The sequence below is a fragment of the Trifolium pratense genome, linkage group LG3 (assembly GCF_020283565.1).
Source record: "Trifolium pratense cultivar HEN17-A07 linkage group LG3, ARS_RC_1.1, whole genome shotgun sequence".
In the NCBI taxonomy this organism is placed as follows: Eukaryota; Viridiplantae; Streptophyta; class Magnoliopsida; order Fabales; family Fabaceae; genus Trifolium; species Trifolium pratense.
In genome coordinates this window covers 18625398-18653154 of record NC_060061.1, presented here as the reverse complement: position 1 = coordinate 18653154, position 27757 = coordinate 18625398, and the positions used below count along the sequence as shown (strand labels likewise).

The following is a 27757-nucleotide window of genomic DNA, read 5'->3' as shown; positions in this document are numbered from 1 at the left end:
TAATGGAAAGCTAACTTACCTTATAATCCAAATGATCAATAAAGTAGCAGAAAGATCATCAGTAGATTTTTGTGATAATCCAAAAATATTAACTTACCTTAATGAAACCGTTATTACCAATCTAGGTGACTTTGGCAAAGGATCATTGGTTTTGCTTTTATGCTCATCAATTCATGAAAGAATGACACATGAAATAAACAATAACAAGTGTAAGAATATGAATTCAAACATAAAAACATCATACAAAAACTCAAGTGTTTCAATTCTATACTTCATATACAAGAATAAATTCCACTACCAAAACATCGAAACTGCACAAGTTATAACAATAATAAGATGATAAAATCCTGTTCATTCAATTCAATTAACACAAATAGACAAAGGATCATCAACACCTTGCTTTTTCATCGGAAAGCTTCAATCTTTTTCGGTTGTTATCGTGATTATCCGCATCAAAATATAACGATTTCCCACAAGACATATCTAACAATGATTGAGCAACCTCACGGACATCATCATCAATGACAAATCTCTTGGAACGGTTACGGGTCTTGTAGGTTTTTGGGGGCAAAAACCTTGACAAGTCAATAGCATCATGACAAGTCAAAAATGGAGAAGTACCCTTCTTGGAACTGTGACATCTCATATGTCCATTCAAAGCTCGGATGGATGTAAAAGCCCTTTCGCAAACACGACACAAATAAGGTTTCTCCTGTTGTTGTTTCTCCTTGTTACGAACAGAAGAGGAGAAAAAGGTGATCTTCAAGATGCGATTTTGATCGTTTGTTTGAGGTGGTTGAAGAACAGGTTTGGAGGTTGTGTGTGCTTTGGCAGAGTTGAATGTTTTCTTCTTATCAGTTTGAAGATCATCGAGATGATGATCACCCTTGTTGAAAAACAGGGTTGGATGATGATGAGAAGCAAAATCGACCATGGTGTTGTGAATTAGGGTTTGAATTGTGGAATTGATTGAGAAATTGATGAGCAATTGATTGAGAAATTGTGGAACAAACAAGAAATTAGGGTTTGAGATTTCAAAGAAAGAAACGTTGCAACGGCGCGACAACGAGAGAGTGAGTGAAGAAGTTGAAGTGACTAATTATCAAAGCAAGAAACAAATAAAACACGCGCAACGGCGCCAGACTTACCAACGTCTCTTTTCTCTTTTCTTTTTTTATTTTTTATTTATTTATATTTATTTAAAACAATTAGGAGGGCTATTTAAAGTCAATTTTTTATTGTTGTGTATGATCTAGTCCATCGAATGAAATCAGAAAAAATCGAACCTACGATCATGAGAGAAGCACACTCTAAGGTTTCAAGTCAATACCACTAGACCAATCCAAATAGGTTAGCCCCAACGTCTTTGATCGGAAAAATTCGAATCAATTGAGTATGAGTCTAGGTTTGTGTTTTCTCTGATTGAAAAGAGTGGACGGAAATGAGAATACCCGAACTTATAAACGAATCCGTCTATTAAAATTATGTATATTTACCTCTTTTAAATTATAAACTTTTAAACTAACACTAAAATTACATTAAATTTGTTTCTTTTTTTTCCTTATAGCGAATCTTTGAGAAATCATTTTCTCTATTGTTTTCTTAAAAAAACACATAATTTGTAGTTTTTTATTTTTATATTTTTTTATCAAAATATAGTTCAAGTTCATGCATGAATGATGTTTTTTATTTTGAAGTAGCTAATTTAGTCATCCAAATTGGCCCCACAGAGAGTCGAACTTGAAACCTTAAGGAGGAGCACACTCTTTGGTCCCAAGCCAATATCACCAGACCAACCCACGCAGATTTGCAGGAATGATGTTCTATTTTCCAACACTGTTAAAGATCAGGATAGATATATGAATATCTAAACCCCCATCGGATTCAGGGAACGGAAAAGAAAAAAATCATCCCCGCCCAATTTTTATGGCTACTAACAAATTAATTACTAGGTTTTTTTTAGTATCAAATAGCATTTTATTTTACTTTATATTTCTTTCATCAAATATCAATTTCTTGGTTTTTTTGGTAAACAAATTTTAAATTCTTCACAAAAAAAATATGAATTTGCACCTTTGTGCTCTGCTACACCGAGGGACGGAACCAGAAAAAATCATTGAGGGTGGCGAAAATATAACACATTATAAATTACATCATTAGTCACTAATTTGTACTACATCATCGGTCACTTATTTGTACTATTAATAATTTTAGGAAAATTTTAAATAAGTTTTTTTTTAAAAAAAAAAATTATCAATCTAGCTTATAAAAATTAATCTCTAATTTTTTGGTTAAGTAATCGCTAAAATTTCACATTTTTAAGGTGAATAAGATGAGTGTTCAAGATGTTTAGAGTTTAAATCCCAACTCTTACATATATAATATGACATACGATGTTTCCACCACCTAAACTTGCCGATCTAATTTCTATTTTATCTTCTAATTCAAAATAAAGTGAGCGAGTGATTCGTCTTTTCGCTTAAGCAAACTAAAATTGACTATTTACACTACAATGTTCGGTTAATATTTTATTTTTTTGATTAAAAATCAATTGGTGACAAATAACAATGGAGTGGTTCGGTTAGTTTTTGTCTTAGTGGAAGTAAAAAATGAAATCAAAGTTATTTTATAGTAATTACTAATTTATAAGTGTGATTGTTAATATACTACGGGGGCTAACATGTATTTTCGTCAGTATATGGACAGGGGCGCTAACACAAGATATATAAGGGGTATACAATAGTATCATGTATGTTCAAGGGTGGCGACCGCCTCATTTGGAACATACCTAGTTCCGTCCCTGGCTACGCCCAAGACAAAAACCATGATAAAATCCCCAAAGTTCCGCTAGATACGCACTACACCGGCCTAAGTTTCTCGAAAAACCACCAAGTCATTGACCATCGGAATTTCTAAGTAATCCACCACAACCAGCTGACATGTGTTCAAGCTTAACCAACCTTCTTCCACCTTCTATCGATTTGATAGCATAATAGTATACCACTGACATTGATGGCATGTATTGCAAGACCCATCGCAAGATGAACTGGCAAGGCTGCATAGGTCGTAATCGAGAGTCACCGTGCACTTCTCTATTCCGCACAACCAAAGAAAGTGGCAGCTGGAAGTCCACACGCTTGCCCAACTCAAATTACAGTCACGCCAAAGATGCTGCTGCATATTCAAAACAATCCACTTATCAAGAGCAGCTGCGAAAAACCAATCTCTATCATCACCATTTAGCAAATTACACCAAACACTCTTTGCTAAAGGACAATCATTTTTACCCAAATACTGTAGTTCATTTTTACCCAAACTAGTTTTCCTAGCATATATAGCAGTAGCAGTGTTTACTTCTCTAGCAAGTCACTCCAACCAGTGAGTTTTCCTAGCATTATTCTTCTTATATTAAGCAACAGCTGAGTGTTCCAACCATGCAACTAAGAGAAGAATTGAGAACACAAGTAACTAACATGCAACTAAGAGTAGGGATAGCCTTTGTTTTCCAAATCCGGTGATGACGGTTTACATCTCTTCTCTTCTCCATTAACCAATTGCATTGCAACTGAGATGAATATATGCCATCAAATACATTCAAGGCGCGCTACTTTTCCAAACATAGCAATCGGTTGATGAAATTCTGATAGGATAGGAAAGTTAATTAAAAATAAGATCGAATATAGTATATTGTACATGATAAGCTCTTATAACTAACTATTCAATATGAAATTAAATTTTCCATAGTATGATGGATATAGTTCTTTATATATCAAATGCACAAATCTTGTATTTGTCCACTGTTGTTCAATTTATGAGCCTGTGAGTGAATTTGCACAGTGATGAGTAATAGGCCAAACAATTTTGTACCAAAAAGAAAAATTATTGTTAATGAAACCTGATAAGAAAGGCAATAGTAATGGTATGTAGCAAATTAAAAATGTTATGCTTTATACAAAATGAAGGGAAATGAGGACAAAATGCAGTGGAAGATAAGGAATCTTAAAGCATGAAGCTACAACATGAATTAATTAATTTGTACAATATGATCGCATAATAAATCCAGAAAATTCTTTTACAGCATGTATCTGCATGTATGTTGTATAAATAGTGAAAGATATACCTCAACTTTTGAAATCCAAAACATCCGTCCAATTCATCATGTCGTGTAATCGACCAGGCCTGCTGATCAAGATGTTTGCTCCTTGTTCCTCAATTTTCTTCATGTCAGTTTTTACTTCCACTCCACCAATGAGGATCATTGACTTAATAATCGATAAAATTGAAATGAAAGGTTGGGCAACATTATAAATTTGACGTACCTAAAAGAAAAGAAAGGCTTCACGCGCGTAAATTGAACATATTACAGTGATTAACCTAAGCTCAGTAAATAAATAAGTGTGAATCGACACAACAATAACAATTAAAGAAGACGAAGAAACACAACAAGTGAAATGAGAAGATGGAGGAACCTGGAGAGGTATGGCAAAGAACGGAATGTCAAAATCTAGGGTTTTTTCCTGAACGGTGCCAGTGGCGTCCTTGAAGCTTGCTCAATAAGCATACCAACCTGTCTTTGGCAGAACAAAACTTTGCAAATTTTGTGTCTAACAAATGACATATAGTGATGGTTGAATAGAATACATCAAGAAGTGTTAAAGATTAAAACCAAAATGACCAGCAAAAATGAATAGTTAGCAATCAATTACTTAGACAGAATCAGATAAGAAAACTTAATGGAAAGCTAACTTACCTTATAATCCAAATGATCAATAAAGTAGCAGAGAGATCATTAGTAGATTATTGTGATAATCCAAAAATATTAACTTACCTTAATGAAACCATTATTACCAATCTAGGTGACTTTGGCAAAGGATCATTGGTTTTGCTTTTATGCTCATCAATTCATGAAAGAATGACACATGAAATAAACAATAACAAGTGTAAGAATATGAATTCAAACATAAAAAAATCATACAAAAACTCAACTGTTTCAATTCTATACTTCATTGACAAGAATAAATTCCACTACCAAAACATCGAAACAGAACAAGTTATAACAAAAATAAGATGATAAAATCCTGTTCATTCAATTCAATTAACAAAAATAGACAAAGGATCATTAACAGATGAAACATACCTCTGTTAAACATTGCAACGTTAGGTTCCGATATGCCGGAACCGGGAAAAACTTTAGAAGTGTCTCAAGCTGCGTGACAGCAAAAGTTAAAAGATTTCAGTAAGTGACTTCCTCAACAACAAATTCATTTTGAACAGAAGAAGAACCTACCAACGGTGATTCAAATATATAACCCAAGGGAATCCATGATGAGAAGGCATGTAATGTGGACACATATAGGCACATATGAACGCGTATGAGCTCGGCCCTTTGGGATGCTGATTGCACATATAGGCATAACTCATGTATGAGTTGAAATTCACTGCAAACAACCAAGTATAATTCTTAACAAAGTATAGACACTTCGTATAAAGTAAATGTAGATAAATAACAATCGCTGAGCCAATATATAACCATCCAGAGCATGCATGATAGAGAGTGTTTGATATAAAACTATTACCAAATTTCCACCTAATAACTTGGGCTTTCAGGATAATTATAACAAAAACAAAGGAGTCCAAGATGAACAGACATATCAGATGCAAAAAGGATAATGCTAAAATTCAATAACGAAATTATGAGCAAAATTATTTCAAGATCATAAACAAAAAAATAATTACGCCAATAAGTAGATACAGGTTAAAAAATCCTACAACCAGCATCTCCGCTAACACCTAGCAGGGATAAGGCTCTGTGCATCTACCCTACCAAGACAGGTGGGAGCCTCGTGCAAGGGCTGTCCTTTTTTAGTGATAATTCCTAGATTAGAAAACACTTTTCTTTCATGTAACTTCCCTAAAATTATATTTGTTCTAAAATGATCACCAATCATCAACTAGAGTGTTTAAATTCTATACTTAATAAATTCCACTACCAAAACATCGAAACAGCACAAGTTATAACAATAATAAGATGATAAAATCATGTTCATTCAATTCAATTAACACAAATAGACAAAGGATCATCAACACCTTGCTTTTTCATCGGAAAGCTTCAATCTTTTACCGTTGTTATCGTGATTATCCGCATCAAAATATAACGATTTCCCACAAGACATATCTAACAATGATTGAGCAACCTCACGGACATCATCATCAATGACAAATCTCTTGGAACGTTTACGGGTCTTGTAGGTTTTTGGGGGCAAAAACCTTGACAAGTCAATAGCATCCTGACAAGTCAGAAATGGAGAAGTACCCTTCTTGGAACTGTGACATCTCATATGTCCATTCAAAGCTCGGTTGGATGTAAAAGCCCTTTCGCAAACACGACACAAATAAGGTTTCTCCTGTTGTTGTTTCTCCTTGTTACGAACAGAAGAGGAGAAAAAGGTGATCTTCAAGATGCGATTTTGATCGTTTGTTTGAGGTGGTTGAAGAACAGGTTTGGAGATTGTGTGTGCTTTGTCAGAGTTGAATGTTTTCTTCTTATCAGTTTGAAGATCATCGAGATGATGATCACCCTTGTTGAAAAACAGGGTTGGATGATGATGAGAAGCAAAATTGATCATGGTGTTGTGAATTAGGGTTTGAATTGTGGAATTGATTGAGAAATTGATGAGCAATTGATTGAGAAATTGTGGAACAAACAAGAAATTAGGGTTTGAGATTTCAAAGAAAGAAACTTGCAACGGCGCGAGAACGAGAGAGTGAGTGAAGAAGTTGAAGTGACTGATTATCAAAGCAAGAAACAAATAAAACACGCGCAACGGCGCCAGACTTATCAACTAGCCCCAACGTCTCTTTTCTTTTTTTATTTTTTATTTATTTTTATTTATTTAAAATAATTAGGTATTCGGCCCAATTACCGACTAATTTGAGTACACTAAAATTACATTAAATTTGTTTCTTTTTTTTCCTTATAGTGAATCTTTGAGAAATCATTTTCTCTATTGTTTTCTTAAAAAAAGACATAATTTGTAGTTTTTTATTTTTATATTTTTTTATCAAAATATAGTTCAAGTTCATGCATGAATGATGTTTTTGATTTTGAAGTAGCTAATTTAGCCATTCAAATTGGCCTCAGAGAGAGTCGAACTTGAAACCTTAAGGAGGAGCACACTCCTTGGTCCCAACCCAATATCACCAGACCAACCCAAGCGGATTTGCAGAAATGATGTTCTATTTTTCAACACCGTAAAAGATCAGGATAGATACAGGAATATCTAAACCTCCATCGGATTCAGGGAACGGAAAAGACAAAAATCATCCCGGCCCAATTTTTATGGCTACTAACAAATTAATTACTAGGTTTTTTTTAGTATCAAATAGCATTTTATTTTACTTTATATTTCTTTCATCAAATATCAATTGGTTTTTTTGGTAAACAAATTTTAAATTCTTCACAACAAAATTTGAATTTGCACCTTTGTGCTCTGCTACACCGAGGGACGGAACCAGAAAAAATCATTGAGGGTGGCGAAAATATAACACATTATAAATTACATCATTAGTCACTAATTTGTACTACATCATCGGTCACTTATTTATACTATTAATAATTTTAGGAAAATTTTAAATAAGTTTTTTTTTAAAAAAAAATTATCAATCTAGCATATAAAAATTAATCTCTAATTTTTTGGTTAAGTAATCGCTAAAATTTCACATTTTTAAGGTGAATAAGATGAGTGTTCAAGATGTTTACAGTTTAAATCCCAACTCTTACATATATAATACGACATACGATGTTTCTACCAACTAAACTTGCCGATCTAATTTCTATTTTATCTTCTAATTCAAAATAAAGTGAGCGAGTGATTTGTCTTTTCGCTTAAGCAAACTAAAATTGACTATTTACACTACAATGTTCGGTTAAAATTTTATTTTTTTGATTAAAAATCAATTGGTGACAAATAACAATGGAGTGGGTCGGTTAGTTTTTGTCTTAGTGGAAGTAAAAAATGAAATCAATGTTATTTTATAGTAATTACTAATTTATAATTGTGATTGTTAATATACTACGGGGGCTAACATGTATTTTCATCAGTATATGGACAGGGGCGCTAACACAAGATATATAAGGGGTATACAATAGTATCATGTATGTTCAAGGGTGGCGACCGCCTCATTTGGAACATACCTAGTTCCGTCCCTGGCTACGCCCAAGACAAAAACCATGATAAAATCCCCAAAGTTCCGCTAGATACGCACTACACCGGCCTAAGTTTCTCGAAAAACCACCAAGTCATTGACCATCGGAATTTCTAAGTAATCCACCACAACCAGCTGACATGTGTTCAAGCTTAACCAACCTTCTTCCACCTTCTATCGATTTGATAGCATAATAGTATACCACTGACATTGATGGCATGTATTGCAAGACCCATCGCAAGATGAACTGGCAAGGCTGCATAGGTCGTAATCGAGAGTCACCGTGCACTTCTCTATTCCGCACAACCAAAGAAAGTGGCAGCTGGAAGTCCACACGCTTGCCCAACTCAAATTACAGTCACGCCAAAGATGCTGCTGCATATTCAAAACAATCCACTTATCAAGAGCAGCTGCGAAAAACCAATCTCTATCATCACCATTTAGCAAATTACACCAAACACTCTTTGCTAAAGGACAATCATTTTTACCCAAATACTGTAGTTCATTTTTACCCAAACTAGTTTTCCTAGCATATATAGCAGTAGCAGTGTTTACTTCTCTAGCAAGTCACTCCAACCAGTGAGTTTTCCTAGCATTATTCTTCTTATATTAAGCAACAGCTGAGTGTTCCAACCATGCAACTAAGAGAAGAATTGAGAACACAAGTAACTAACATGCAACTAAGAGTAGGGATAGCCTTTGTTTTCCAAATCCGGTGATGACGGTTTACATCTCTTCTCTTCTCCATTAACCAATTGCATTGCAACTGAGATGAATATATACCATCAAATACATTCAAGGCGCGCTACTTTTCCAAACATAGCAATCGGTTGATGAAATTCTGATAGGATAGGAAAGTTAATTAAAAATAAGATCGAATATAGTATATTGTACATGATAAGCTCTTATAACTAACTATTCAATATGAAATTAAATTTTCCATAGTATGATGGATATAGTTCTTTATATATCCAATGCACAAATCTTGTATTTGTCCACTGTTGTTCAATTTATGAGCCTGTGAGTGAATTTGCACAGTGATGAGTAATAGGCCAAACAATTTTGTACCAAAAAGAAAAATTATTGTTAATGAAACCTGATAAGAAAGGCAATAGTAATGGTATGTAGCAAATTAAAAATGTTATGCTTTATACAAAATGAAGGGAAATGAGGACAAATGAGTTATACTTCATCAGTATAGTTGAAAAAACCTTCAAATTTGGAGTAATGAATAATTATGAAAGAAAAAAGCAGGATGCCTAACCAACAACTAAAAACCTGTCTGACATAGAAAAGTGTGACATAAGCTCTAAGCATTTCAATAAGCTAGGATAAAAAAAAACTCTAGAGCTATTAATAAGCTAGGATAAAAGAAAACTCTAGCTTTTAGTGTGACATAAATAGAAAAGTGTGAAATAAGCTACTTGGGTAAAAGATAATAATTAAGCTATTGATATAACCTCTAGAGCTGGAGTAGAAAAGAGATGAACATAATCAAAATTATCAAAATTAAGTGAAAAAATAGACACGAATGGGATCGATGGTCTTAAGAAACCTTTGTTACAAACTCAAGAAGCTGATGTTACACCTGAACACACATGTGAGATAATATGCAGAATGTAGCAGAGAAAGAAATACCTGCATGCTTAGGCTTGAAAGTGATAATCATTTTGAAATGTTGTCTGTGAAAAATATGTCACCCTTTGTATGGTGTTCCTACAAAGAATTTTTTACAACTTTATAATAATTTTTTACTAAGCCACATCTGAATACAACATGACTACAAAATGTTAATCTTTATCTTTGGTTCCAACAGAGCTTCTCTATAATATTGTCCATGAATACATAAGGACTCAATAGGTCATTTCAAACAATCCAACAACAATCATGTAAAAACTATCCCCAAATATGTGTTAAACCGATGAAATATATATATTTTCAAGCTCAATAGGACTAATGTGTTGAGAAAATAAACAAACAAATTATTATTGAAAAGGAAGAAAATAACATACAAACATCATCATAAAAATATGATGGTCTTTGATGGATTGAATGTTGTTCTACTGATTTGTGGATACTGGCTGAATGGGCAAAAAACAAATGAGTTGACACAACTAATAATGAAGAAAGGCGACATGTTCTTCACTGGAAAGAAAGTCTTCCATTTTAGCATGATGCTTAATGGAAGCTAACATGGTAGTGAAACAAGGAACATAAGCTTTAACAGACGGGGTCATCGGTACAAAAGAGCTCACAACCTCACCATCTATACGAAGACCAGTCAAGAATGGCATGTCGAAGAGAGTCAGGTCATTTACAACATGATATTTTACTTTATAAATCCATTTACAACCAATTTCCTTCTTACCTGCAGGCAATTTTGTCAAAATCCAAGTATGATTCTGAATCTGATCAAGAGAAGAAATTTCTTGATTCATAGCCAATTGCAGACACTTGTGTTTCAGAGCATTGAAATTTTGGATAGGGGAATTGGTGTTGATGTTGTCAATAGATGAATTATCATATCAGGAACATCATGAACAGGATGCATAACAGAAAGAAACATGTTGAAAGTAGTATCATCTAATTTGTGACAACATTGTTAGAGAGATACAAAGTAGTATCATATATGTTGTAATGGTTCAATGGCATAGTGGTGTTTTTTTTTACTCGTCTGCATGGGTCTGACTACATAGAGTTGGTTGGACAAGCTGTGAACCGGCCCTGAATATGCCAAAATTTCTTTATTGTTTTGTATTCTTTTTCATTTGGTTCTAAAATGCTTATTCACCATTTATCTCTCACAAGATAACCATGATCCAAAAAAATTTCGTTGGTAGTGTTCGTATTAGTTGCCATAATGCTATTTTGCAGCTCATGACCATGGCCATATTATATAGGACCAACTAATTCTATCTTATGAACCAAATCCTTCAACTCTTAACTCACAAATCCCTTAAATTTTTAATTGCACTTGTATGGTTCTTTGATAGCATTTTTTGTTAAAATTAAAATATTTTGTTCTGCATAATCTTATATTGACAGGTTAAGCATAATAATATGTCAATAATTACAGGACCGAGTCATCGAACAATGAATCAAAAATCCTTTTTTCATTAAGAATTCTAAATCTGAGACAAGAATTGGATGCAAATCAAGTATTCACTTACTTAACACATCATAACAGATCTAATGCAACTTGCACAGGTATACACAAACTCGGATTCCCTGCAGTCAGCAAGAAACCCACAGTCATGCAGGCAGGACGACATGGATCGTCTAATCTTGATGGGGCGGTTAAAACAAAAGGGCATATTTGGTTTTTTATTTTAGAATTTAAAATATGAAGCTTAAATTTGGATTGTCCAATCTTGATCAGACAACACACGGCGTCTAATTGCGCGACTGTGGAAAGAAACATATCTTAGTATGCTAGTAAATTGACAAAGGATGCATGAGGCGGTATATTACATGACAAATATTCCAATTTCTAATGAGGTCGTAGAAGATTCTAAACTATCTAGCACAGACAATAACAGATTAGCTGCTGATGTACCTTTTGAAAGTTTATAGCAGCATCTGAAAAAAGGAGTGTATGACTTATATTAGCAGATGGTGGAGATTGAATTACAAGACAATTTAGTGGATAATGATGAAGGTGGTGTTCCAATACCAACAACATCATATATATGTCACACTAAGCAAAGAGGTTCAAATATAAGACCTTCACCAACTCAACAATTTGGGATATACAAGTTGACAATAGTTTCAACTTTACTCAACAATTTGGTGATATTCAGTTTTGCCAATGGTTCCATTGCTGAACAAGATGCTGAAGCTCCAAAAATTATTTTCACTAGATAGAAATTTAAGTCAAAGTAGAATGACCAACTATGAGCTACAATTGTTTGTATTGTTCAAGACCTTTGAAGCATAAACACTAACAACAGCTACGACACAAAGACTAACATGTCGACATAGATAATAATTTGAGAAAATGATATACTAGTAATTCAATATAATCATATGTGTCAATGTGAGATATTGTGTGTCCAATACCAAGACACGCCTGATCCAATGAGTGTATATGTTTCATAGTTCACGACTTCTCGAGTTACATTATTTTCATGAAATAATATGTCCAAAACTAGTCTCAGATTCTACAAAATGCATGATTCCACTATCAACCATGAAGGGTAAAATTTGAGCAATAGAACTGGTTTGTATCGATAATGTCCAGAAACAAATCACAACAAGAAACCAGTAGATTGCACAAACACAGCAAAATAAAAACTTGAAAAAAATCACAAACAATTAAAACAATAATAATTAAACAAAACAAAGATAAGAGAAAACATGAACAGCAAAAATTATAATTTCTGAAACAAAGACTGTTAATCCCATTCAATTCAAATTTAACCTGATTACATTATAAAGTAGATTGAAACTTTCTTACAAGATAATGATTAGTCAAGATTCAAACCCTAACAGAAATCTAACCAAGAACCGGACCCTAACAGAGATCTAATCGAGAACATAAACCCTAAGAAATCAAATCTAAGCCCTGCCTCTAATCCTACGAGCAAGTTGGATATCCTTAGGCATAATAGTAACTCTCTTAGCATGAATAACACAAAGATTAGTATCTTCAAACAAACCAACAAGATAAGCTTTAGCAGCTTCTTGAAGAGCAGAAACAGCACTACTTTGGAATCGTAGATCAGTTTTGAAATCCCGAGCGATTTCTCTGACCAATCTTTGGAATGGAAGTTTCCTAATGAGAAGCTCTGTGCTCTTTTGATACTTTCTGATCTCTCTTAAAGCAACTGTTCCTGGAAGAAATTTGTGAGGTTTCTTCACTCCTCCGGTCGCCGGAGCAGATTTCCGTGCGGCTTTTGTTGCTAGTTGTTTCCTTGGTGCTTTTCCTCCGGTGGATTTGCGAGCGGTTTGTTTTGTACGTGCCATTTTCCCTCTCTGACCAATCTTTGGAATGGAAGTTTCCTAATGAGAAGCTCTGTGCTCTTTTGATACTTTCTGATCTCTCTTAAAGCAACTGTTCCTGGAAGAAATTTGTGAGGTTTCTTCACTCCTCCGGTCGCCGGAGCAGATTTCCGTGCGGCTTTTGTTGCTAGTTGTTTCCTTGGTGCTTTTCCTCCGGTGGATTTGCGAGCGGTTTGTTTTGTACGTGCCATTTTGATCGGAGAGAAAAGAGAGGGAAAATGAGTGTTTGGTTGTGATTTGAGAGAGAAGAAGGAAAATTGAGATGCGATGAGAGGGAAAGAAGTGTTTGGGGAATACATCAGGCTTATGCTCCATTGGGATTGAAACCCTATCAATAATGTGTCTGAGATTAGGGAACATAACTTCCAGATCAAAAGGAATATGCCAATGGTGATCATGAATAAAGTCTGCAACAGTAGCAGAAAGAAACTGATGAAGATTGACAGGTATGTGTAATGTTTGAGCCAAAGATTGTTTATCACACCATCTGTCATTCCAGAAATTTATAGTAAAAAGCTAGAACTCCGACTTGAAGCTACTCCATAATGACTATTGTAACTGGAAGGAATCGGAGTAATCCAATCGGTTCCGGCTTTAATGTCCCAATTGCTAGTGGTATGACCGGCGAGTAGATATGGTCCGTAAAGAATTGCTTGAACAGATGCATATTCAGGTCTTTCATCTGAATTTTAATTTGAAAACACAATATTAGTAATGTAAACACTTTCTTTCATGAAATATACATACACGCATGCGTGCGCGCACACATATTCTTTCATAGATTATCTTGCAAAGCTACCTTTTATGGCTTCTGTTCTGATGGTAATAGGAAACTGAAGGGTCAGCTTGTCACTGGCACTCCACTGTCGTGTGATTGACAAGAAATTCCCTAAAGATCCAGACAATAAAACATTAATTTCATGTTGCAAGTGTTAATATTTTCTGTTATTAAATACACAAACATGTATAGTTTACTACTCTGCATGATAGTTTGTGTGTCCTAACTTAAGTACTTGTTCATTTTCATCTTCTTATTCTAGATTATTAAACATTCCAGCATCTATCCGCGTTAGATAAGGTAAGTAAAGATAGATTCAGACCTGGAGCTGGAAGAGATAAAGTTTCAGCATTCAATATCGCCTTTGCACCATCAGCGTGAGTCCAAGATGGTAGACGAAAGTTCAACGTTGACAAAGTACCAGTTTTCTGCAGAAATCGAGTTTTGAAATGAAGATCTTATGCTACATGTTTTGTTGGTTTCTTAATTAAAACGTAAAAATTTGAAACAACGAGATGCCATAAGGCAATGTAATAGGTACCTCATTAGGAGAGAAGGTAAACGTAACTCGTAGGTACGGGTCCGACGAAGAAGCTGGAACAACTGTCTGAGTGAGCAAAACTTTCCCAGATTTCCAATTAAATGAACTTGATATGTACTGAATGATGTATAGACTAGGACTATTCCCTTCCTCCTCAAAATAGATAGAATCTCCCAGCTTTGAGAATGATTCAATTCCTAAGGAAAAAGGAAAAATAAATTGAGAACGGCACAACAGTAAGAGAATAGAAGAGTTTACAAACAATATTACTCCCTCCGTCTCATATATAAGCAAATACCTACCTGTTCCATAGCAGCACCAGAAAGAATCAAATGGTGTTCCCCAGTGATGGTAAGTTATAGCTTTGGAAACCCCAACACCTAGAGGAAGCATATAAATCATCACTCCAGGATCTGTTCCTCTTTGAATGCCGAGTACACCATTCGTTAAGGCGCGCTCGTAATAATCTGCATAAGTGACTTCCTTGGTCCATCTGAACAGGTGCCGTGAAACCTGAAATCATTGTCTGGCTACATAAATTCTTCAACAGAAATAAACTAAGATTCATCCCTGAATATCAACTAACACATATTCAACCACAAATCATAAAATATATATAATACCAATGAATAACCATGTAGTTGTGAGTGATTTGTTGTACCTTCAACATATTATATGTTGTGCAAGATTCTTCAGTCTCAACTGATTTTAGGTTGTCTGCTATTCTCTTTGGATTACTCCTACACAAAAATTGAAGTAAGCGACTTTTTCATAAAGATGTTTGGAACTGGTTATCATAAAATAAAGGAACGGAAACTTTCTACTTTATGACCTTTAAGAAAACAAGTTCCATGGATAATTTTAAATGCATATTAAATGAAACTAATGTTGCTGAAATCTCAATACCAGAATTCACTGACTGATGTCCCTCCAGTTGCATAACTGTGAGAAGAGTTTACAAGGTCCATAAAGAACGTCCCAATTTCCTAATACACAAAAACAAAAGAAAAAATCTTAGAAAAATTGAAAGGCGTGGTGGATAGGGGCGTTTGAATGATTATTATCCTCAAGTTATACTCCCAAAACATTAAAATTGAAAATAAACATAATTTTCTTAAAACTTAGTGAAACATATATATATATATATATATATATATATATATCAAATTACACCGGTGTAACATTTGAGTAATGTTACACTGCTCAATAACGCTTTAACGAATTGAAATTTTACAAAATCCATCGTTGGATTGAAAGATTATATTATATAGATCATCCATGTTAAATTTTACAAAAATTTAAAATTGTTTGATATGTTTTTGAGATTGATCAAGATTAACGGTGTTCAATAAAAACGCATAAACCATTAATTTTTTCGAGTCTCAAAAACATATCAAACGATTTTAGATTTTTGTAAAATTTAACATGGATGATCTATATGATATAATCTTTCAATCCAACGGTGGATTTTGTAAAATTTCAATTCGATAAAGCGGTGTAACATTACTCAAATGTTACACCGGTGTAATTTGATCCCTTCCCATATATATATATATATATATATCGGTAATCGACAATGAGCATAAAGAACTCACCTTATAAAGCGGATCACCCGTGACTTCATACCGCATTTGAGCTCCAACAACAATTGGGATATGTGTATTAGCATGAAAATCAGCTATGTCATTAGCCTATATGAAAAAAGTAATTTTGGGATCTGTCATAAAATTAAATAAAATTTCTGAACTAGAATACAAATGTCTGAGTTCAACAACCAAATGTCATACAATGATTGTCTGGATTACATAGAATTGTGATAATAACGAATATTGATGAATTACCTGTACTGCAAGCAACCCTAAAAAGCACGGCTTGTCGAAAAGGTGTGCCAACAAAAGATGCTTTGAATACCCCTGCATATAGTATAGCATGACAGATTTACTTCAGAATTGAAGTTTACAGCGATAACTAGGCGCCCTAACATATGGTAGGTTTAAATGACATGCTTATAAAATCCGTAAACTACGGATTAGTATGCTTAATGCAACATAGTCAACAAGCGAAAAACCCGATAAAAACACATGAAGAAACATAAAGGAACTACATGAACTAGTTAACCTACCGTTAAGATATATAATCTGTAAAGGACATCATTCATTCCTCCAGTTTCCTCATTCAGAGATTGATAGTGTCTAGTTACAGTGTACTGTGATATTACATTCCTCATTCCTCATTCCTCCAATTTTCTCTTGACAGGCGGACAGACCAGCAACAAGAGCTGTCATTTTCCCCTTCAGGCTATCATTCTTTGTGCTGGCCCACATTAGAGCTGATGCACTAAAGTAATGCCCTTCACATAAATTATAAATTAGCCTTCAAAAATGATTTGTAGAAGCTGAAAATTGCTGCCAAGAGTAATGTCCTTAGTGTCTACACTACCACAAGTTCAATTCATTACAAGTTAGAATACATGGATTACACGGAATTTTTCGTAGTTACCCTTATACACGGATCACACTCTCATTGCCTTTTAATCCCTTGCAACCAGTAATTCATTTGGAAGAAAGATAAAGACATTGATACAAATAAAGAACATAAAAAAGGTAATGAATGAAATATATAAACTCACCAACAAAATGTCCTCTGAGTTCCACATTAGTCGCCTCCCATCCTCCATAAGGCGTACCAGGAGTCGGTAAACCAGCCATCTTCCTGAAGCTCCAAAGCAACCGATCAACATCTAACATCAACAGATACTCCAAATTAGTCTGCTGTGCCACAGCATGAATTGAACCTTCCAGCAACCTCACATCCTCAAGAGGCACTTCTTTGAGAAATCCAACAGGTGGCTTAAAAACACCCATATTCTTAATTTTTCTATACATAACAGCCCAATCATTTTTTTGTTCTTCTGATAAGAACTTCCTTGGAAGCAAGTCTACCCAAGCTGATTCATCAGTTGGTGTCAAATGATAATGAGACATCACTTCTTTCTTCCATGTCCCATTCTTTGATGCCAACAACTCGTACCGAAGCGTATGCGATTGAGTCGGACTGTTTGTGCATTCTTTGATAACAGCAGCACAACCGCACACCATAAGGACCATCAACAAACACACAAAAGCCTTCATCTTTCTGAAAATTTCAAAGTAAAATCACAAATATATTAAAAGAAAGAACGAAATCATAGGGCCTGTTTGGATTGACTTATTTGACCTTATCTATTAACATAAGCACTTCTGAGACTGTTCGAAAAAACTTATGGAAACAGCTTATGACATGTTTATAAGTGTATGTTTGGTTTTTTTTTTTTTTAATCAACCAAAGGAATAAGTTGTTTTCAACTTATTTTCATAAGCTGTTTTCAGCTTATTTTCATTTTCATAAGCTCTTTGAGATAGATTATACGAAAACAACTTAACTTTATTTTACCTTTAGTAATAGAAACAGAAATAGCTTATATACATAAGCACTTATAATATAAACTGCAAATTAAGCTGTTTATCCAAACAAAACCTTAATCTATAAACAAAAGTTATACAGAAAAAAAATAAATAATACATTACTCACCGTCACCAGTCAGCAGAGAACCAAGCTGAATTAAGGTAGAGGTAAAATGAAAGGAAATTTATAACAGAAAAGAATTGAATTGTAAGCAAAGAAAAAGAGAAAAAACCAAAAAAATAAGTAAAAGTTGAAGAGTTTGGTTTGGAGTTGATAATTAAAAGAAATAAGTAAGATATGCCACAAAATTGAGTAAAGCTAAGAGAATAGGGAATGAAAACAAGATATAGACATGTGAATTAGAGAATCTATGTATATATATATATATATATAGGTAGTGCAGTAGAAAACAAAGCAGTGCAGTAGAAAACAAGTTTATATATATTAGCAAGAAACAAAGAATTTGTGTGCAAGGGAAAGGGAAGAAGATATAGACATTATTAGACAATGACTCACGGATGAACAATTGACAGAAATAAAGCATAGCACGGGTGAATGAATGAATGATTATTTATTTTGTGAAAGTGAAATAAGTATGGTGGGAAAATGATTATGTATCTTGAAAGGGTACTGTTTTTGAAGGTGGAGCTAATTTATCATTTAACGTTACTCCATAGAGGAGTCAATTTTTAGAAGTGCATACAATATTATTAGACAAAATTAATTTAAAATAGTTTATTAAAAATATTACTAAAATATTAAATTTACTAAAAATTATTAGACACAAGTTTTTTTTTTTTTTTAAGTTAAGAACATCTAAACATCAAGGAGTGAGTGAAAATATATACAAAATATATTAATTTTTTTTACTTAAAAAAAATAAATTAATTGTTTCATACATAATAAATTAATATTAATATATTTTATAAATTACCCTCGGGTTCAAACATCGTCTCGCCGTAATACATAATAAATAAATAAATAAATAAGTATGATATTATGTAAAAAAAAATATATAAGAATAAATACAAGAAAAATAAATGATTAATGATATGTAAATCAAACTTTGAATCATCCTATTGTGTAAATCTAGTATAATTTTTTGTTTTTCCTTTCTATTTTTTTATATTAAATGGTTCTCAGGCCGAACTAAAAAGCCCTAAATAAATTCAGGTTCAATTTACTAAGCCCAAGTCCTATGTTTTAGCGGATTTGACGAACCCACATCCGAATATCTGGTGCCAAATCATCGTCCGTTTTCTTACGGATTAGCCCATTTTGACAACTCTACGAAGAGGGAACTAGACCTTACACAAAAGGAAAGAGGAAAGTGAGTCCCACCAAGTGAAGTTCCCTAACAAACCAGTGTAAATTGTAATGTCCACTAGCGAGAAAAAGAATCAGTAACAAACCAGTGTAAATTAATACACGGCTTGAAAATGAAACAACTTTAAAACTTCTGAGGAAAAGCTTTGCCGTCTATTGTGTCGACTGGAAGCAGTTGCTCACTTGCCACCATTATGTTTATTTAAACAAAAACATTAATACAAAGAGTATATAAAGTAGAGGGAAATACACACAAAAAGTGCATTATTTCAGTTCAGCCACTGATACTCTATAGTCATTACATATAAAATGCAAATTACAGAGAGCTGAAACCACTAAAAATAGAGTTTCAACCCATGAAAGCTAGAATCAGCAACATAGAAGTAGCTGATGATACATATTCACTATAAGACACTGTCACACTATATTCCTATTTGCCTGCAATTATGTATTCAACTTATTAATAACACATCATACCTAGCAATTTCGAAACATGGTTAGTCATATATGTAAATTACGGATTTGGATTCCCTATAGTCAAATAATCACACATTCATTCACGCAATGGATGAATATAGATGCAAGTAAAAGACAAAGTAAGTTTTCCAGATGTGCGGTCTCATGACTACAAGAAATCCAAAACATTATTTTAAATTAAAATTATTTAAAATAAAATATTAAAGTTTTGTAATGCATTTAATGCAAACTACTAAATAAAAATGTTTTTAAATTTTAAAAAAATTACAAATTGTTTTTTTATAAACTAAATTATAAAATATTTTTTTTTATTATATGTAGTTTATAAAATAATTTTGTTGTATAAAAAAGTAAAAAAAAAAATTATCTCCAACAGAATCTGTATAATATGATATGGTATAATAGTAAAATAGAACTCAATTTCAAATCTTGGTTCAGACAAATTTAAAGGCAAATGCTACTAGTGGACATCAAGTGAAAAACGCAACTATTGTGGGAAAGACAAATTTAGAGGCAAATGCTACTAGTGGAAATCAAGTGAAAAACGCAACTACCATGGTGATTGATGCTAATGCTAATGCTAATGTGGTTTGAATATTCTGGGGACTCATGTGTTTTTAAATGTGGAGTTGTTTATATATTTGGTTAACTACCTTAAATTCTTCAAAAATGAAAAAATAATTCACCTTATCCACTTCCGAATAAATTATTCAAAAAACCTTGGTCTTATTATTAAATTCCCTATTAAAATAATAATTAGATTTTCTAAAATTAAAATACATCACTATCTATAATTGTAATTGTCCTAACACGATTGAAATAAAGTGGTTATCAATTCCAAATATGTGATACAAATCCTTAAGCGAAAAAATATAAATTTAGGGATTTGTTTTTAAAATATAAATTGAGAACTATCGGTAATTTTTAAAATAAATTAAAAATAAAATACAGAGCACGGGATAGACACCTGATTGAAACCTTCTTGACGATCTCGTTCCTGTTCTGTAGACACTACCTTCCTCACTGTAGAAAATGAAGATGAGGATGAGGAGGAGGCTACTGACACCACAGTAGCCTCCTAAATTGGAGTTAATATGATATATGATTAAAAATAAAGACTCGGGTATAAATTTCATAAAAAGCCCCCAAAACAAACAAAAATAATAAATGAGTAAAACCCTTCAAAATATATCTAAAGAAAAAAAATTACAAAACAAAAAAACCTAAAGAAGTTATTCTAATATATCTTTTATTATTTAATTTCCACATCAATACCCTCAAATAAAATAAATATTGAAGCTCATATAATTTCCTTCAAAAAATAAATAAATATGAACCTCCCATAAATTACATAAAAAAAGTATAATATACTACAAAAAAAATGAGTTCCCATACCAATATATGAATATATACAAAAGTCCAGTAGTCTATTTTATTACTACTGTATTTAATTTTAATCAATAACTAAATAAAAATGTTTTTAAATTTTAAAAAAATTACAAATTGTTTTTTATAAACTAAATTATAAAATATTTTTTTTATTATATGTAGTTTATAAAATAATTTTGTTGTATAAAAAAGTAAAAAAAATAAATTATCTCCAACAGAATCTGTATAATATGATATGGTATAATAGTAAAATAGAACTCAATTTCAAATCTTGGTTCGGACAAATTTAAAGGCAAATGCTACTAGCGGAAATCAAGTGAAAAACGCAACTATTGTGGGAATTTCATACATGATTTTTAGGGAAACATAATTGAAAAACAACACCAAAATATCACACTATGTACAGGCTTCTCTAATGCTCTGAGGATCACAGCTAGCCCCATCCTAATTTTTAATTTTCATTCCTAGAACTTCCAGTACAAGAACATAAGAATAGAAAACATAATTTTAAGAATAACTAAGAACTAAATTATCAATACCTGTTCGTTTCAGTCAGAGTGAGAGGACCAAAGTGAGTAAAACCTTCAATTCGTGACGAGATAGCTTCAATCGTGTGTTTGTGTTTCAATGGGTTTAGGGTTCGTGAGCTTGAGAAATTGAGTTTAGGGTTCGTGAAAGAAGAGAGTTTAGGGTTTGTGATCTTGAGATTAGGGTTAGTGAGAGAAGAAGATTCGTGAGAGAAGGAGATTCGTGAGTGATGGGTTTGTGAGCTTCAAATTAGGGTAAGGGTTCATAGCTTCTGCCGCGTGAGAGAGAAGATCAGAAATCGTGTTTCAGAGTGTGAGTGTGCGTTTAATTAATTAACCCTTTGGAAAGAAGTTAAGTAGTGGGTAACCCACTACTAACAAGTTAACTAACAAGTTAATAGGAGAATATGTCTGAGTCATGTGGCTCCAATGCTTTCCCAAATGCAGAGGTGGAAAAACAAATAACTAACAAGAAATGCACTAGAGATGTTGAAGACGAAGTTCTGTCTACAACCCAAAAACCATATAAGGTAATAATTCAATTTTCTACTTGGTTTTGTTTTAGCTGTTAGATGTCTTCGTTTAAGACAAAAAGAAACAAAAATGCAGTTAGATGAATTTTGAAACTCGTAACACCTTTTAGGCAAGCATCGATTTGTAATATACATAATGAATTATGAGAGGAGGTTGATTCTGCCGTAGTTTAAATGTTGTTATAGTCTCCCTTAATTTTGATTTTGTTATTGCCTAAGCTTGTAATCTCTTTTGCATGTTGTTCCAAGCTCATAAAGATGACTGAACCTTCTCATGTAAGTACTATATATAGAGCAGTTACGTTTCTAATTTGGATTTACAACGCTTTAACTCTTGTTGAACTAACTCTTTAACAAACTGAAATATACTCTTCACAGTGGCCGGAAACACAAAATCTAAACATGGACTCCCAACCAGTGCAGGAAACAGAGTTCACGCAAGAACTGTACGAAGAGTCACCCGTAAGTACCATTTATAGAGTAGTTAAATTTCTAATCTGGATTTACAACGCTTTAACTCTTGTTGAACTAACTCTTCAACAAACTGAAATATACTCCTCACAGTGGCAGGAAACGCTAAAACTAAACTTGGACTCCAAAGTGCGGTTTGGAGGAAGACATGTGTGGTTTTTATCCCTTGTTTTCTATTTGACTGCTAAAATAGATATTGTGAATGAGTGCACTCATTATTAATCATAATCAAATTATTTCATTTTGCAGGCCGTGGAAGGTAACATGGATTTTGTTAGGAGTTTCACAATAAGGGCTGATCTCAATGATACTGATTTAGTATCAGACATTCTTAATACGGCTAAACAAAACAAGCTCATGATGGATATTGACCAGTATTGTAGTGAAATGGAAGGTTTGACTATAGCGGCTCAAATAAATAAGATTGCGAGAAGGGAGAGAGTAAATGGTCGCGAGGTATAAGTATATACTATATTTATTTGCTTAATTTGATTCATCCTCTTGTGTGTGTATAATCATCTTTTATTATTATTATTATTATTATTATTATTATTATTATTATTATTATTATTATTATTATTATTATATATGAAAAATACATTTCTCTTGCTTCAATCTTATAAAATTTGTATTTCTTAATAGGTTCGCGAAATATTGAACTTTCTGAGGTTTGAATTTAAGGAGTATTGCCAACAAATGGGTCGAGGGGCAGAGGGTTTGATTTTTAATTTTGCTACCGGTACTTTTACTTCAAACGGAAGAGTAAAATTAAGTGAAGCTAAGTTGGTTAGTAAATTTTAATTCTTGGCTTTTCATTGCTTATCGTTATTCTTATTCTCAAATTGTCAAATGTCATAAATTTGCAGAAGGACTTGACTACAAACATAGCGTCGAAGCACGAACATGCGATCGGGTATTTTTTTTTATTGAAAGACATTTGTCCGAACATACTTTGTAAATATCGCAACTCAAATGATTTGAAGAGACAGAGTCATAACAGTAGAAGCCTGAGCTTAACAGGAGCAGCGTCGAGTAGTGGTAAACGGAAGTCATCATCGAATGACACATTTACATCTGTAAAGAAACCTGTCTCGATCAAAAAGATGTTGAATGGGTATGATAATCGTCCTTCGGATTTGAATTCTTTGGCTAAAAGGATGGAGTCTATTTTTCATCCGCAGAAATCTATGGGCATCATTAATAAGTTGTTGGACTGTTTTAAAGGTCATCCGTATTTAGTGGATCTATTTAGTGAGTATGATGACACAAAGTTTAAGAATGAAATCATTCGTCTAAAGCAGATGAATTTGGATGGTGGTGCAAGTAGTGAGTGTTAGGTGGATATTGGTACATTGCAATCTACCCTACGACTCATTAAGTTTAAGTTGTTATTGACTATCCTTTGTTTCTGTTAAATATATTTCTTCTGTGTTACATAAATTAGTTTTATTAATATTGGAAACTTTATATCATGAATGGTATATGGCATATAGTAAAGATGTATGTCATTGTTTGCGCCACCAAATCACAATCTATCAAATTCAAATGTAAATGCACCTGCATCCGGTGAGGACAGACTCAAAAGAGCAGTGCAGCTGCACTACACTCCGCTGCACAATCCTGCATGTAAGTCCACACGCTTGCCCAACTCAAATTACAGTCACGCCAAAGATGCTGCTGCATATTCAAAACAATCCACTTACCAAGAGCAGCTGCGAAAAACCAATCTCTATCATCACCATTTAGCAAATTACAGCAAACACTCTTTGCTAAAGGACAATCATTTTTACCCAAATACTGTAGTTCATTTTTACCCAAACTAGTTTTCCTAGCATATATAGCAGTAGCAGTGTTTACTTCTCTAGCAAGTCACTCCAACCAGTGAGTTTTCCTAGCATTATTCTTCTTATATTAAGCAACAGCTGAGTGTTCCAACCATGCAACTAAGAGAAGAATTGAGAACACAAGTAACTAACATGCAACTAAGAGTAGGGATAGCCTTTGTTTTCCAAATCCGGTGATGACGGTTTGCATCTCTTCTCTTCTCCATTAACCAACTGCATTGCAACTGAGATGAATATATGCCATCAAATACATTCAAGGCGCGCTACTTTTCCAAACATAGCAATCGGTTGATGAAATTCTGATAGGATAGGAAAGTTAATTAAAAATAAGATCGAATATAGTATATTGTACATGATAATCTCTTATAACTAACTATTCAATATGAAATTAAATTTTCCATAGTATGATGGATATAGTTCTTTATATATCCAATGCACAAATCTTGTATTTGTCCACTGTTGTTCAATTTATGAGCCTGTGAATGAATTTGCACAGTGATGAGTAATAGGCCAAATAATTTTGTACCAAAAAGAAAAATTATTGTTAATGAAACCTGATAAGAAAGGCAATAGTAATGGTATGTAGCAAATTAAAAATGTTATGCTTTATACAAAATGAAGGGAAATGAGGACAAATGAGTTATACTTCATCAGTATAGTTGAAAAAACCTTCAAATTTGGAGTAATGAATAATTATGAAAGAAAAAAGCAGGATGCCTAACCAACAACTAAAAACCTGTCTGACATAGAAAAAACACCACTATACCATTGTAATGGTTCAATGGCATAGTGGTGTTTTTTCTTACTCATCTGCATCGGTCCGACTACATAGAGTTGGTTGGACAAGCTGCGAACCGGCCATGAATATGCCAAAATTTTCATTATTGTTTTATATTCTTTTTCATTTGGTTCTAAAATGCTTATTCACCATTTATCTCACACAGGATAACCATGATCCAATTTTTTTAGTTGGTAGTGGTCGCATTAGTTGCCATAATGCAGCATGATAATGGCCATATTATATGGGACCAACATTGAAGCCTAATTCTACCTTATGAACCAAATGCTTCAACTCTTAACACACAAACCCCTTAAATTTTTAATTGCACTTGTATGGTTTTCTTTGATAGCATTTTTTGTTAAAACTAAAATATTTTGGTTCTGCATAATCTTATATTGACAGGTTAAGCATAATAATATGTCAATAATTACAGCACCAGTCATCGAACAATGAATCAAAAATCCTTTTTGCAAATCAAGTACTTCACTTACTTATCAACTCTTAACAGATCTAATGCAACGTGCACAGATATACACAAACTCGGATTCCCTGCAGTCAGCAAGAACCACAGTCGTGCGGTCAAGACGACACGGATCGTCTAATCTTCATGGGGTGGTTAAAAAAGAAGGGCGTATTTAGTTTTTTATTTTAGATTTGGATTGTCGAATCTTGATCAGACAACCCACGGCGTCTAATTGCACGACTGTGGAAAGAAATATTTCTTAGTATGCTAATAAAATGACAAAGGATGCTTGCACAATCTATTGATGTGGAAAAAGAATGCATGAGGCGGTATATTACAAGACAAATATTCTAATTTCTAATGAGGTTGTAGAAGATTCCAAACTATCTATAGCACAGACAATAATAGATTAGCTGCTGATACCTTTTGAAAGTTTATACCAGCATCTGACTTATATTAGCAGATGGTGGAGATTGAATTACAAGACAGTTTAGTGGATAATTATGAAGGTGGTGTTCCAACAACAGCATATATATATGTCACACTAAGCAAAGTGGTTCAACTATAAGACTTTCACCAACTCAACAATTTGGGATATACAAGTTGACAATAGTTTCAACTTTACTCAACAATTTGGTGATATTCAGTTTTGCCAATGGTTCCATTGCTGAACAAGATGCTGAAGCTCCAAACTACATCGCTTGGAAACGCAACAACAATATAGTTGCATCTTGGCTTCTAAATTCCCTTTCACAGGAAATGCAATCCCACTGTTCTTCATTGCTCCACTGCAGCAGCAATTTGGAGTGACGTTAAAGAACGTTTATAACAAAGCAACGAATCCAAATTTTAACAGATCAAGTCAGAACTCATGGCTCTTCAACAAGGTACTCTATGTCTGTAGATATAATTCGTGCAACTGTGGTGGGATTAAACCCTGAAGTAATTTCACCTAAATAGAGTTCTTTCCATGGATCTTATCCCTCCCAGGACCAAACTTTTCTCTAGTGAAACACTGCAAACTTCATGGTTTTCCACCAAATTAGAAGAAAACACCTGCAGCATGACTGAATTTATTTTATTTTAATTTTTTTTTTGCAATAAAGCATGACTGCATTTGATAATGTCAATCATGTTTCTATGGATATCATAACAAAGATAAGAGAAAACATGAACAGCAAAAATTATAATTTCTAAAACAAAGATTATAAATTCTGAAACAGAGATTGTTAAACCCATTGAATTCAAATTTAACCTGATTACATTCTAAAGTAGATCAAACTTTTCTTACAAGAACATGATTAGTCAAGAATCAAACCCAAACAGAAATCTAATCAAGAACATAAACCCTAAGAAATCAAATCTAAGCCCTCTCGCCTCTAATCCTACGAGCGAGTTGAATATCCTTAGGCATAATAGTAACTCTCTTAGCATGAATAGCACAAAGATTAGTATCTTCAAACAAACCAACAAGATAAGCTTCAGCAGCTTCTTGAAGAGCAGAAACAGCACTACTTTGGAATCGTAAATCAGTTTTGAAATCCTGAGCGATTTCTCTAACCAGTCTTTGGAATGGAAGTTTCCTAATGAGAAGCTCCGTGCTCTTTTGATACTTTCTGATCTCTCTTAAAGCAACTGTTCCTGGACGGAATCTGTGTGGCTTCTTCACTCCTCCGGTCGCCGGAGCAGATTTCCGAGCGGCTTTTGTTGCTAGTTGTTTCCTTGGTGCTTTTCCTCCGGTGGATTTGCGAGCGGTTTGTTTTGTACGTGCCATTTTGATCCGAGAGAAAATAAGAGGGAAAATAAGTGCTTGTTTGTGATTTGAGAGAGAGAAAGGAAAATTGAATTGCGATGAGAGGGAATGAAGTGTTTGGGGATTATATAGGGATGGGAAGAATGAGGGAAAAGTGGGGAATTGGGAAAATTTTGAGAAATTGAGAGGGGGAAGATGGTGACCGTCGATTGGAGCGTAATCTA

At 33.5% G+C, this 27757-nt stretch overlaps 3 protein-coding genes, 1 long non-coding RNA gene and 1 pseudogene across 10 annotated transcripts in view; 1 reads left to right on the top strand and 4 right to left on the bottom strand.

Moving 5' to 3' along the window:
- LOC123918527 overlaps nucleotides 1-5340 on the bottom strand; it is an 8117-nt gene extending 2777 nt beyond the window's left edge. Inside the window, exons 1-3 of one of the 2 annotated variants that reach the window (XR_006812834.1) lie at nucleotides 5288-5340; nucleotides 4470-5206; nucleotides 4121-4319 (exon numbers count right to left, since the gene is read on the bottom strand). This is a non-coding gene — a long non-coding RNA (uncharacterized LOC123918527). Of the gene's footprint in view, nucleotides 1-97; nucleotides 1117-4120; nucleotides 4320-4469; nucleotides 5207-5287 lie in introns of those variants that run through there. The other variant, XR_006812835.1, reaches the window with a different exon arrangement.
- The window catches only part of LOC123918515, a 26123-nt gene extending 4340 nt beyond the window's left edge, over nucleotides 1-21783 (bottom strand). Inside the window, exons 1-13 of one of the 3 annotated variants that reach the window (XM_045970589.1) lie at nucleotides 21701-21783; nucleotides 20740-20795; nucleotides 17155-17660; nucleotides 16648-16875; nucleotides 16367-16438; nucleotides 16121-16216; nucleotides 15432-15511; nucleotides 15187-15265; nucleotides 14828-15038; nucleotides 14526-14722; nucleotides 14307-14412; nucleotides 14006-14095; nucleotides 13765-13888 (exon numbers count right to left, since the gene is read on the bottom strand). In XM_045970589.1, the coding sequence (XP_045826545.1) occupies nucleotides 13765-13888; nucleotides 14006-14095; nucleotides 14307-14412; nucleotides 14526-14722; nucleotides 14828-15038; nucleotides 15187-15265; nucleotides 15432-15511; nucleotides 16121-16216; nucleotides 16367-16438; nucleotides 16648-16752 (1160 nt within the window). In that variant the 5' untranslated portion in view covers nucleotides 16753-16875; nucleotides 17155-17660; nucleotides 20740-20795; nucleotides 21701-21783. Of the gene's footprint in view, nucleotides 1-13764; nucleotides 13889-14005; nucleotides 14096-14306; nucleotides 14413-14525; nucleotides 14723-14827; nucleotides 15039-15186; nucleotides 15266-15431; nucleotides 15512-16120; nucleotides 16217-16366; nucleotides 16439-16647; nucleotides 17661-18095; nucleotides 18551-20739; nucleotides 20796-21700 lie in introns of those variants that run through there. The other 2 variants (XM_045970588.1, XM_045970590.1) reach the window with 2 other exon arrangements.
- Nucleotides 12557-27724, bottom strand: LOC123918524 (annotated as a pseudogene).
- Nucleotides 22025-24132, top strand: LOC123918518. Of its 4 annotated transcripts, none has more exons than XM_045970593.1 (7): nucleotides 22025-22218; nucleotides 22480-22497; nucleotides 22600-22683; nucleotides 22786-22842; nucleotides 22942-23148; nucleotides 23335-23478; nucleotides 23559-24132. In XM_045970593.1, the coding sequence occupies exons 1-7, from the start codon at nucleotides 22096-22098 to the stop codon at nucleotides 24027-24029; spliced, it is 1104 nt and encodes a 367-aa protein (XP_045826549.1). In that variant the 5' UTR covers nucleotides 22025-22095; the 3' UTR covers nucleotides 24030-24132. The 4 variants fall into 4 exon arrangements, with proteins under 4 accessions (XP_045826549.1, XP_045826551.1, XP_045826550.1 ...); XM_045970592.1 differs by having other exon boundaries at nucleotides 22080-22218; nucleotides 22471-22497; XM_045970595.1 differs by lacking the exon at nucleotides 22786-22842.
- On the bottom strand, nucleotides 26993-27555 carry LOC123918525 (histone H3.2). Its single transcript, XM_045970601.1, has one exon. It carries the CDS (start codon nucleotides 27552-27554, stop codon nucleotides 27144-27146), a length of 411 nt encoding a protein of 136 aa, XP_045826557.1. The 5' UTR covers nucleotide 27555; the 3' UTR covers nucleotides 26993-27143.
- Nucleotides 27725-27757: the final 33 nt, after the last annotated feature.